The sequence below is a fragment of the Camelina sativa genome, chromosome 18 (genome assembly GCF_000633955.1).
Source record: "Camelina sativa cultivar DH55 chromosome 18, Cs, whole genome shotgun sequence".
Taxonomy (NCBI): domain Eukaryota; kingdom Viridiplantae; phylum Streptophyta; class Magnoliopsida; order Brassicales; family Brassicaceae; genus Camelina; species Camelina sativa.
In genome coordinates this window covers 18,301,649-18,315,561 of record NC_025702.1, presented here as the reverse complement: position 1 = coordinate 18,315,561, position 13,913 = coordinate 18,301,649, and the positions used below count along the sequence as shown (strand labels likewise).

Sequence of the window (13,913 nt, the reverse complement as noted above, 5' to 3'; positions counted from 1 at the left end):
GGTATAACAGAAATGGAAACGGTGTAACGTTCAATATTAATAATTTGATTTGGTGTCAGACATGGAGCTGAGCCAGCAGATCAAACCCGAATTCCTTAAGAGATTACCAAGAGAGATAGCAGTAACATGCAAGTGCAGATACAAAGACCAAAGCGTGGAGACAATGCAGATCTTTAAAATAGTACTGAATACTTCAAAGGCAATCCTAAGTGCATAGAGAGGAATATTAGGACTCATACAAAAAAAGCTTAACGAAATAACGAACCAAATTTAGGAACAAAGTACATAAAAAGATCCAGACATGTCAAATACAAGCAGAAAAAAAAAACCTGCAACTGGTAGTTGAGGTTAAAATAGCAAACGACTAAATTGTTTTTTTAAGGCGGGTTTAAACTAAATTACTCTCAGTACTCTTCCTCCTGTTGTTGGTATTCACCTTCTTCCTCGTCCTCGTACTCACCTTCTTCATCGGCAGTTGCATCTTGGTATTGCTGGTACTCTGAAACCAAATCGTTCATGTTGCTCTCTGCTTCTGTGAATTCCATCTCATCCATTCCCTCACCAGTGTACCAATGCAAGAAAGCCTTCCTCCTGAACATAGCTGTGAACTGCTCACTCACACGCCTGAACATCTCTTGGATCGATGTTGAGTTACCAATGAAAGTGGAAGCCATCTTCAGACCAGTAGGTGGGATGTCACAGACGGTTGACTTAACATTGTTGGGGATCCACTCGACAAAGTAGGACGAGTTTTTGTTCTGCACGTTCAGCATCTGCTCATCAACTTCCTTAGTGCTCATCTTGCCACGGAACATAGCAGAGGCAGTGAGGTAGCGTCCATGTCTAGGGTCTGCAGCACACATCATGTTCTTGGAGTCCCACATTTGCTGGGTGAGTTCAGGAACTGTGAGGGAACAGTACTGCTGAGAACCTCTTGATGTGAGAGGAGGAAATCCCACCATGAAGAAGTGAAGACGAGGGAATGGGATGAGATTCACAGCAAGCTTACGGAGGTCAGAGTTCAGCTGACCAGGGAACCTCAGACAGCAAGTGACACCAGACATGGTCGCAGAGATCAAGTGATTCAAATCACCAACTGCATATATAATAACAAAATCACCATCTAGACAACGCATATATAAACAAGGAACAACTAATCTTAGCATTTGCGAAGAGCACAATAGCAAATGCCACTGGAAACAGTAACAAAACAAATAGCAAATGCCACTGGAAACAGTACCAAAACGATAGAGACTTGCAGATCAGAAATTACAATGACAGAATCACTATCTAGACAAACGCATATATAAACAAAGAACAACTAATCTTAGCATTTGTGAAAGACTAAAGCAAAATAGGATAGTGAATCTTACAGCTAGGAGTAGTGAGTTTGAGAGTCCTGAAGCAGATATCGTACAAGGCCTCATTATCAAGAACCATGCACTCATCTGCATTCTCAACAAGCTGATGAACAGACAAAGTAGCGTTGTAAGGCTCAACAACAGTATCAGAGACCTTAGGCGAAGGGAACACCGAGAACGTGAGCATCATCCGATCTGGGTACTCTTCACGGATCTTGGAAATCAAAAGCGTTCCCATCCCAGATCCAGTTCCTCCTCCCAACGAATGACACACCTGGAACCCTACAAAAGCAAATACCACAGTTCAGAACACTCGTACAGCCATAGTAAACCCTAAAATCGAACAGATCTAGAAAAAGAAGAAGAAGAAGAAGAAGGATTACCTTGGAGGCAGTCGCAGTTCTCGGCCTCCTTGCGAACAACATCGAGCACCGAATCGATAAGCTCAGCTCCCTCAGTGTAATGACCCTTAGCCCAGTTGTTACCAGCACCAGATTGGCCAAAAACGAAGTTATCAGGGCGAAAGGTCTGACCGTAAGGTCCAGATCTGAGACTATCCATAGTCCCAGGCTCCAAATCCATGAGCACAGCACGAGGAACGAATCGACCACAGCTAGCCTCGTTGTAGTAAACGTTGATGCGCTCAAGCTGTAGATCTGAGTCACCAGTGTACCTACCGGTTGGATCTATGCCGTGCTCGGCGCAAACGACTTCCCAGAACTTGGCACCGATCTGGTTACCGCACTGACCACCCTGGATGTGAAGAATCTCACGCATCTTCGGTTGAATGAGAGTGGAAACGGACAAGAGAGATTTGGAGAGAAGAGAGAGAGAGAGAGAGAGCTTTTTAGGGTTCTTTTGAAGAAATGCAAGTAGTGTGAGTGAGTGTGAAGGTCTTTTTATTATTGCTCTCTGCGTTTTTTTTTTTTTAATTCTCTTTTTTTTTCCCCCATTATTAATTATCTCTATCTCTAAGAGGCGCCGATTTTGTTTTTTTCCGAAATTTCAAAATTTGAAAATGGTCCGTTTCTTTCTCTTCTGTAACTTACCAAAATTTTCAACATTATTATTTCAAATTCGAAAATACGAATTTTGTGATTTTTTGACAGGATATTAAAAAATAAAATACTTTTTTTTTTGTAATTCTATAATAGTGTTTATAAATTTTGGGCACATGTTTTTGGCAGGCTTTTTGGGCCCATACAGATACATATATTTAATGGAAGAGCACATGTTGATTTGCTTGTTTACAAAGGGAAGAGAACGTGTTGTTTGCTAAAAAGACGAATTTCACTTTATCCAAAACTATTTATGTTTGTTGAATCGATGATGGTGGTAATTTAAATAAGTAAGTAAGAAATCCTATTTTCCTTCGTAAGATTACAATGACAATGGCTTTATATATATATATATATATATATATATATATATAGCATCAATAGTTGATAAAAATGAAGTAAGACAATACAAAAGATATGTGTTGATGTGTTTATGAGTGAACATTTTATAACTATATAAAAATGTCAAAATTGCTTAACCATATATATCGTATTTTCCTTTCAATAATTAGTTAAATACTGACAATCAGATGAAGCTCTTTTGTTTAATCTAAAGTGTTTGGGTTTCAAATTTGACTTGAAAGTTGGGCCCAACTGGTACTACCTAAAAGCCTATTATCAATTATCTGACCCAAAATTTAATTGGTTGGAACTTGGAACTGATGATAATTGTAGCCGAATCAACATTTATCATGTGACTTAACTAAGCTAGGCTTATTAAAAAACGTTTTAACAAAAATGAATAATCTAAATAATGGCTTTCCGAGAAAACTGTTTTATCCTTTTTAAGTAAAATATTTTGAGTAATATAGTTATCAAACATACCATGGGTGGGCAAAAAAACCAAAATCCGAAAAATCGAACCGAATCAAACCGTAATAAATGGTTTGGTTTGGTTTGGTTATAGTTAAATCTAAAAATCTGTTTGGTTTTTATTTTAATTAACCATTTGGTTTAGATTTGGTTTGGTTAAAAACTGTAAAACCGAATGATTTTTGTGGTTTTTTATAAAAAATTTAGAATAATTAGTTTATCAAGCTTATAATTTTATATTGTATAACAATATCAATAATTTTTTTCTTTATTGTGTTTATAGTTATTGATCTCCTATTAATCTATGGAATTACAAAATTCTAACTCTAAGTCTCTATTCCCTAACCTATATATATTCATAATTATTTGTTGTCATTGTATTTGTTCCTCTTACATGCGTCTCCTCCCGTGCAAGTCTGCAACTCAAACTACCAAAGGTTTATTTTTTGTATGTTATTAATAAACTTATCAACTGATCATCTATTATAAAAATAATCGCAGATGGCAGATTCAAGTCAAGACTGTAATTCCGCTGAAAAAAAGAAAGCAACTGATATTGATGATCCTTCTCCAACGGTAAAAAAACAAAGTGGTTGCCGGTCAAATGTCTGGAACTGCTTTAAAAGCATGGAATAACCATTAAGAACCGAAACCGAACCAAACTGTGATACATATGGTTTTTATATGGTTTTATTTTTGATGAAACCGAAAAAAACCATAAACCGAAAAAACCGAACCGTAACCAAACCGAATTACATATGTTTCTTTATGGTTCTATTTTTATAAAACCAAAAAAAACAAACCGAAACCAAACCGAAAAACCGAACGCCCACCCCTACCATTATTCAAAAAACGTAACTATAATGGAAGTTTGTAAGTATATCAACCATTTTATGGTATATTAAAGAAATGGTTAGACCTCCGTACTTCGTTCAAGATATAACAACTACAAGCAATTTACTACATTGTTATTAATTCAGCAAAGCTGATTTTGACTGAAAATCACAACAAATAATTACCAAAAAATAATTTTAACGAGAACAAAATTGTAGTGATAGATTTTATTAATAAGATGTTTGGCTCTCATTGTTTTAAAATGTTTAATGTATTAGTTTTCAACCAATTATTACCAAAATCAATCTTAACGAGAATAATAATTAGTACATTTAATATTTTTGAAATTTGTTTTTTTGAAATGATTTTCTTAATATATATTTAACGATAATAGTTGTTGAAATTTATTATATTTAATAATTTTTAACCAATTCTTACCAAAATCAACCTTAATATAATAATTTCCAACCAATTCTTACCAAAATACAAAAACAAAATTGTATGTGGTAACTAGATGTTTTACAATTTTTGAATACTATTAAATATACTACTTTTCAACAAATTGTTACCAAAAATAACCTTAACGGAAAAAACGGTAGAAAATCGTAGATTTATTAATTAGATATTTGGTTGTCGTTGTTAAGAAAATATTAAATATACTAGTTTTCAATAATCTTATCAAAATCAACTTTGTCGAGAATAATTCAGTAATTTCTATAGTTTGAGAATTAAATCAACTTTATCAAGAATAATTTAAGTAATTCCATAATTTAAGTAAATCCTAAATGAGATTAAGCATCTTGCATGTTTAGGAGAAGATTAGAACATGATGCCTTTCTGGAATTAAATTAAATTTCTCAGAGTAACAATGTACAAAGAATTTCATTCAAACAGACAAACATCAAAATTAATATCCCTCATTAAACCATAAATGCAATCTTAACGGATTTTTTCAATGAAGGATATTAATGCAATCTTGAAAGCATTTAGACTGCCATTTACAGCATAATTCACCTACTGGCTGAAGTAACGAATTTGTTCTTTATGCTCAGTCGCAGTTTTAAACAATCCTCCCTTGTGTACCTAAAAAACTAAAAAAGCATATACCGAGGGTATTATATCATACAAATGATCATATATATCAAAATCACTCGGCTATATCATTTAATGAGGAACAAAAATATGTCACAGACCTGTTTCCTGTATATATTTTCTTCAACAGTTGGTCAGATCATTAACCTATACACCACAACATCCTTTGTCTGCCCAATTCTATAGGCTCTATCAACACTCTGGTTGTCTCTGCTGCATAGATAACAGTAAATCAAATCATCAAAGTACTTTCAAGAGACTAAAAACATTAATAGCTTCCAACAATGATTTTAAAACTACATCAAGTTTCGCACGCAAAAACGTGTGTAATAGTATACAGTTTTGTTATATTACGTACGTATTATATCTGCCGAATTATCTTAAAGTTTGAAATATTCCGACCAAATGGTTTTTTATCCGATGATTGGCTTTATTATTCGTACCAAAAGTTTTCTAAATCCGTATTTTTATATACTATAAGGAAAAATACAAGAAAAATCGTATTGAGATTTGATGTCAATTATTATTTATAGAAAAATTCCCCACTCAGAAACAATGGGTTCAGAATTTCCCATACTTATTCGTAATCCTTTCTCATCTTTTAATCTTATTATATAATTATATATTATTCTAAAGAAAATCTTTGGAATCTGAAATTAATGGAAACGAATTACGCCTATGAGAAAATGTATGCAATTCATTACGATGACTTTGTTTGCTAAAATGATTTCGACTCGGACCTTTCTGATGCTGCTATGCTACTCTACCACTACTAGCTAACTCTTAACTCCCTTCGTGTTCTATCTTTATATTCGCTATTATCCGTTTTCAAGCATATTCTATTACTATGTTTTTTTTACTAAATGGTGTGCACTTCTATTACCGCATCTTTATTTACTATTTTTGGTTCTTTGTTCCAACACTTTGCGTTAATCTAAAGTTATTGATAATAACAACGACATGCCATTTAGTATTCTCTTACTTGTACTTTTTTTTTTTTTTTTGGTCAAAGTATTCTCTTACTTGTACAAGTTGAAGTATTCTAGACTTTTCTTCATTCGTTTTTTTGTCAGAGAAAATTATATATACACAATTTGATCTTTATAGATCTTCCATAAATAACAATACTAGATGGCCTAGGGTTTACAAAATCAAAAGGTAAGATTAAGAGTAAGATGAACCAACTTTGTAAGTTGTAACGTCCCATATTTCATGTATATTCTCGATTTCTTTTTGTTACCTTAAAACATGTTGTCTCCATTAAATTATGATTCAAATTAGTCGCGTACTTTTCTACCAAATTGATATTGCAAACACAATTTCTTTATTACTTTACAAACACATGAGTAGCATATATTCAAAATTGAAGGACAAAACATCGGACTTTCTTCTAACAAGTACAAGATATATACGTTCTTTTTGACACACAAGTACGAGATTTATTAAAACATCATTTTCGTGATATATATTAAAAAAGACTACATTTTTATTTACAAGACAACGACCACATTTTCGACTGGAACAAATTCAAAGCTAAGGTATAAAGAAACAAACCTAGAAAAACGAGTTCAAAATCAAAAATATTATATGCTCCTTCGATGTCATTTGTGCTGCAAGTTATTTTGGACCTCTGAAAGTGCTTACCCGTGAAAGTTATACGCATGTCTAAATTGTCTATGGGCTATATTGCTTTCGTTGTGATTAAACAAAGTTTACTTTTGCATAATCGATTTGTTAGGATAATAATTATATATAGTCGTCCAAGAATTTGTTCTGCTTCAAACAAGTTGGACCAACGAAGGCAACGAAGCATAGAGTTGGACCAGATTTTAATTGAGTGGGCACTATGCAATATCATTATAATTATTAAAACTCGACATGTGGCTTAATCTTTAAAGAAAACACCAATAAGATAATTGAAAAGTGATGTAATTCCCTGTGGTCCTTGATTTTCCAGAAGGGCAACATAGAGTAAGAGAATCAGAACATTTTATATGAAAAATGAAAAATATTAGCGTGATCAGTTACTTTATTCTAATAATCGAAAGGGAAAAGAAAATTGAAGGAGCTTTTCGACTGTCAAAAAGAACAACTCGAGATACTAAAAACCATTAGAAGTGAAAGATGAAGTGATTCCATAAAAGACTGAAGGGAAACATATATCATCCATCACTTCGAGAATCAAGAACATGTTCGTTTGGTTTCTTTTTGTTTTTACTAAACCAAGGCAGTACTGACATAACAATATAATCTTTAATATATAATGATGATACATTTTATAATAGTAAAATGTAAAAACTCATCGTTTAATAGTTAATGACTACTAAGATGACTAGTTTTACAATGTTTCAACTCGTGAAATTGGTGATATACAATTTTAAACAATATAATGTTTTATCCAACACATTATTTTTGTCTTTATATGTTTACCTACAGTGATAATTTTTATGATATCTCTTAGTTACCTACTTTCAAATATATTATTCGTCGATAGTTAGATGCATAGTAGTACATACATTATAACATGTTCTCGAATAAAATTGATCATAATTCAGCCAATAGATGTAAATATGGTCAGTGATGAAAATAAATATTAAAATTTAACATTTCGCACAAAGGAATCTATCGAAGGGTAGCGGATTTTTGTATTATTGATATGGTCGAGTGTTTAGAACTATTTTTGCTAACTCGAATATTATCTTCATATATCTCTCAAGCAATTCTGTAAAAGTCAGATTAAGACTGTATCTCCACTTTATACAATATCCATCCCCTCTCTAATTCATTTTGGCATTTTCATATACAAGAGTATCAATCAAGACATGGACCAATCTAGTCTCCCTAGGCCCTAGCTCTCAGCATTATCTCTAGACTCCAAGTTCGTTATCAAAAAATTTCTAGGAGATCTCTTACAACCTTAAATTTTGGGATTCTTTTCTTTGGTCCGATTAGACCGGATCATAATGGACCTAACCTAAAATTATTTACCCTTTTAATTGGTGATATGACATATTATGAGGATATCAATTTTTTGTAACAGAATTATCTCATAGATATATAACTATATATATACAGTCCAAAATTTTATACATATTCACTATTTTGGGTCTAGTGGTCGTGTAAATCAAGTCCTAGGTTTGTGCAATTTACGTTGACCCATTCGATGTATTTTGAGTTCATTTAATACCAATACATTCAATCATTTTGGGAAAAACATTACTCCTCCGATTAAACAATCTCCACAGTGTACCGTGGCCGTATTGATACAATATTACTTATCCACGAATACGAGGCATGATGGTAATGTGTAGCATGATGGTAATGTGTAAGCATGATGTTGTGCTTACCTAATTCGCCCCATCTCTTTTCTTGAGAGCCAGTCTTTTGTGTTTAGTTGTTTACTATAAATGCCTCATTATCTCTTCTATATTGCATATGAGAAATATCACTTTACTTTATGCGTTTATTCGAAATTTCATTGGACCTATTATCGTTTTTGGCTAAATTTATATTTATAATTAAAAAAAATTAGTGGCTTGATATATGTACTTGAATACTTGATATTCACTTTCGGTTGCAATACCATTTATGTGTTTTGTTCTTATTTCTACTTGACATATAAGTAATTCAATATAACTACAAATAGAAAGGCCTCAAAAACGAACAGCAAAGTTTATAGTTTATAGAAAGAAAAGAAAAAAAAAAACCAAAGAGTGAATGCCTGATTGGAGTATTTATGAACCATACTGTTGAAATAACAACTTTATATAATAAAGTTGCAGAGAAGCACATTTTTTTTTTTTTGTTAAAGGTAGCAGAGAAGCACATGTCGGAAGGTTCGATTACTTTTTGCCATAAATAATACAGTAAACCTTATCATTTATTGTCACCGAAATTAGTATTTAACCGCTCACCATTTCTTTCCCAAGTCAATTGTTTTCGGTATTTAGAAAAAGTTCCCAACTTGTTATCATAAATACACGGCACGCATATATAAATAACTATATATGAAAAAATTAATTTATTGTTTGCCTATACATAATTTTTAAAGTTAAATTTCCACCTTGTTATACAACAAAATTTATCGTTTGGCTAGTATGTATATATCTATATACAACAGTGTTATAAAATTGTTCTAGCAAGTTATTGACAAATTGTTTTATACACAATATGAAATTATCGAAACAAAAAGTTTAACCAAAACAAAGATTTGAGAAAATAAAAGAGAGAAGAAGAGAAAAGGGAAAAGGTAACAGCAACGCGTTGGGCGTTGGATTGAAGATTGCAATCGTACTCCCTTTTGGAATTTATATAGTACTAATTTTGACTTGGAATCATTTTAAGTGGATTGGTGAAAACGACACGCACTTCTTCTCTCCCATTCCATTTGTAATTTGCCAAAACGTGACGCATTTCGATCCTCTTCCTCCCACTTTCCGTTTTAACATAACCCAATTATATAATTTGCTTCCGTAAATCATAATTAACTCTTTAGGTAAATTGAATGGACTCAAATGCATTCACATCTAAAGTCTAAACCTACGAGCATGTATTGCATGTACGACATGATTCACGTGATTTCTTGTAAATACAAATATAAATAAATCTGTTTGATTTCTTATTCTATTTGCCTTCACTAAGTTTTCTTGTTGAGTAAGCTTAAGTCAATAAGAGACCTATTCTTCTCGTTATAATGTGTCAAAGTTTGTTTTACTACTTTCCCATTGTTAGTGGAACTAGTTGAGCTAGTTGCGTCATGTCCTATCTTTTCGGTTCTGTTTCAGTTTTGTTGTATCTTTATAAAACCGCATTAGAGCTAATGAGAATTAGATCATTCTGATGCAATTTGCAAGTCTTTGAAACTAGTAACTTACAATCGGTATCAGAGCTTACGAACAAAGTGATCTAAGAGAGAGAGAGAGAAAACAGAGAAAATGAGCGACGACAAAACACTCACCAAAATCCCTCATTTTGATGGTCATTACGATCATTGGAGTGAGCTGATGGAGAATCTCTTGCGTGCTAAAGGATTGTGGAGTATGGTAGAAGAAGGTTACATTGAGCTACCAGAGGGAATCGAAGCAACTGCAGTGCAGCAGAAGCAGGTTGAGGAGCTCAAGATGAAGGACCATCAAGTGAAGCATTACCTGTTCCAGGCACTTGATCGGGTTGTGTTTGAGCAGATTTTGGATCGTAAAACATCTAAGATCATCTGGAATTTGATAAAGAGAAAGTTTGGAGGCAATGAAAGGGTGAAGCGATCTCTTCTCCAAACCCTGAGAAGAGACTTTGAGGTTCTTACAATGAAGAATGATGAGAAAATTGATGATTACTTTGGGAGAGTAATGTCAGTTTCCAACAAGATGCGAAGCAATGGTGAAGACATGCCAGATTCAAAGATAGTTGAAAAGATACTTCGAACTTTAACCGATAAATTCACTTGTGTGGTGGTGTCCATTGAAGAGTCCAAGGATACAAGGAGCATGACGATTGATGAACTACAGAGTTCCCCGTCTGTTCATGAGAAGAAGTTTCAGAAGAGCATCCATGAAGAAGATGATCAAGCTCTTAATGTCAGAGGTAGAGGCAAGGGATTCTACAGAGGTCAAGGCCGAGGCAGAGGACGCTCCTTTAATTCGAGAGTGATCGAGTGCTACAAATATCACAAACTTGGCCATTTCCAATATGAATGTCCAACGGGAACAACAACTTCAATGCACAATTTGCTGAAATTGAGAAAGAGGATGAAGTTCTGCTTATGGCATATGTTAAGTTGTAAAGAACCAGCAGAGGAGATGTTTGGTTTGTGGATTCTGGATGCTCAAACCATATGTGTGGAGAAAAAGATTTGTTCTCCAGTCTGGATGTTAACTTCACACATAACGTCAAACTGGGGAACAATCACAAGCTAATGGTGTGTGGGAAAGGAGTGGTGAAAATAACGTTTAATGGAGTAAGCTATGTGATAAGTGACGTGTACTATGTCCCAAAATTGAAGAACAGTCTGTTGAGTGTTGGGCAGCTCCAAGAGAAGGGTTTGGATGTACTATTCAAAGGAGGAGAACGCAAAACATGCAGCATATTTCATCATTCGAGAGGAAAAATTGCAGAATCTGTCATGAGTGCCAATCGTATGTTCATCCTGCTAGGAGAAACGAGTAACAAGACGGAAGAGGTGAAGTGTCTGCAGGTTGATATCACAGACAAAGCAGAGCTGTGGCATCACAGATTTGGTCAACTGGGCTACAAGGGTCTTCACACGCTATGCAGCAAAGAAATGGTGGAGGGTCTACCTAGCCTCGAAGATGTAAAGATCATGTGTGAGGCCTGCATCAAAGGGAAACATCATCGTGTTCCATTTCCAAAACAAAGCAAGTGGAGAGCGACTGAAAAACTGCAGCTCATTCACTCTAATCTTTGCGGTCCGATCAGCCCACCATCAAACAGTCAAAGGAGGTACCTAATAAGTTTCATTGACGATTTTTCTAGAAAAGCATGGATATACTTTGTGTTAGAAAAATCAGTTCAAGATATTTAAGGCGTTTGTGGATAAGCAAACTGGATTATCTATCAAGTGTTTGAGAACTGATAGAGGAGGAGAATACAACTCAAATGAGTTCAAGGAGTTCTGTAGAGAGTATGGCATCAGAAGACAATTGACGACATCCTACACTCCGCAGAAAAACGGCATTGCTGAACGCAAGAACCGAACCATCATGAATATGGTGAGAGCAGCTCTTTGGGAAAAGGAAGTACCAAAAGAGTTTTGGCCGGATGCTGTTCAATGGGTGAATCACGTTCTCAACAGATCTCCTACAGTGATCGTTCAAGACATGACTCCGGAGGAGGCATGGAGTGGCAGGAAACCATCAATTGAGCATTTCAGAATCTTTGGCTGTATCGGGTATGTTCATGTGTCTGATGTCAACATAACTAAACTGGATGAAAAAAGCATAAAGTGCGTTCTGTTAGGCTTCAGTAGTGAATCCAAGGCCTGGAAAATGTTTGATCCAGTGGAAAGAAAGATTCAGATCAGCAGAGATGTGATATTTGAGGATGATAAGAAGTGGGATTGGGAACATGTTGGGTACTCAAGTGAACAGAATACAGAGCTTGAGTGGGAAGAGGAATACGAAGATACTGAAACTGGGGAAGAAGTAGAAGCAGAGGCAGAAGAAGCAGAGGAAGAAGAAAGAGTTCACACTGTTCATGTTCCTACACCAAATGATGCGACTCAAAGCGATACAACAATGGGGGGAAGAGCAAGAAAACCACCAGTCTGGGCTGTCGATTATACAACAGGAGAGGAGTTGTCAGATTCTGAAGAAGAAGCAAACATGACAACAGTTGAGCACTTGGTTTTTATGGTAATTACAGATCCTACCAGTTTTCAAGAAGCTGCACAAGATCAGAAATGGAGGATAGCAATGGATGCAGAGATACAGTCCATTGAGAAAAAGCAGACCTGGTCATTGAATACTCTTCCCGATGGAGCTAAAGCTATTGGGGTTAAGTGGATCTACAAGACTAAACTCTATAAGCTTGGAGAGGTGGATAAGTTCAAAGCTCGAATGGTTGTAAAAGGTTATGCTCAAGAGAATGGTGTAGACTACACAGAGGTTTTTGCACCAGTGGCTCGGTTGGATATTGTGAGGATGATCATTGCTTTAGCAGCTCAAAGAGGATGGGAAATCTATCAACTGGATGTCAAATCCGCTTTTCTCCATGGTGAGCTGCAAGAAGACGTATTTGTAGAGCAACCTCAAGGCTATGAAGTCTCAGGAAAGGAGCATATGGTCTACAAGCTGCATAAAGCTCTCTATGGACTGAAACAAGCACCAAGAGCCTGGTTCAGTCGCATTGAAGCTTACTTTGTCAAGGAGGGATTTGTGAGCAGCTCTAGTGAACAAACTTTGTTCATCAGACGAAAGGGAGGTAAAACATTGATTGTGAGCATTTATGTTGATGATCTTTTGTTCACTAGTGATGATGAGGAGTTATTGAATGAGTTCAAGCGCTCTATGAAAGATGAATTTGATATGACTGATTTGGGAAAGATGAGATACTTTCTGGGTATTGAAGTAATCCAGAAGACTGATGGCATTTTTATCTATCAAAGAAAGTATGCTGCTGAGCTGATCGAGAGATTTGGAATGCAAAATTGGAATCCAGTTTGTAATCCAATAGTTCCTGGACAGAAGGTTGGTCGTGATGCAGCTGGTGTGAAGGTCGACTCAACGAGGTACAAGCAAATGGTGGGGAGCTTAATGTATCTCACAACAACACGACCCGACTTGATGTTTGTGGTAAGTCTCATAAGTCGTTTCATGTCAAATCCTACTAAGCTGCATTTTGCTACTGCAAAAAGAATCATGCGGTACTTGAAAGGAACTTTGGGCTATGGGATATGGTATAAACGTGAAGGTCACAGCGAGCTTATAGGCTACACTGACAGTGACTATGCGGGGGATAAGGATGACAGCAGAAGCACTTCAAGTTATGTCTTCTTGTTGAGTGGAGGAGATGTAGCATGGTCCTCAAAGAAACAGCCTATTGTGACTATGTCATCGACTGAAGCAGAGTATGTTGCAGCAGCTGGGTGTGCTTGTCAAGCTATTTGGATGAGAAGAATATTGAGAGACATTGGTCACAAACAAGATGGTGAGATGATTCTGTTATGTGATAACACATCTGCAATCAAGCTGTCCAAAAATGCTGTTATGCACGGGAAGGCTAAGCACATAAGGGTTCGATA

General features: G+C 35.3%; 1 protein-coding gene across 1 annotated transcript; it reads right to left on the bottom strand.

The window, feature by feature from the left end:
• On the bottom strand, positions 171-2,250 carry LOC104762402 (tubulin beta-2 chain-like). Its single transcript, XM_010485679.2, has 3 exons — positions 1,745-2,250; positions 1,374-1,643; positions 171-1,096 (listed from the first exon to the last, which is right to left on the bottom strand). Exons 1-3 carry the CDS (start codon positions 2,136-2,138, stop codon positions 405-407), a joined length of 1,356 nt encoding a protein of 451 aa, XP_010483981.1. The 5' UTR covers positions 2,139-2,250; the 3' UTR covers positions 171-404.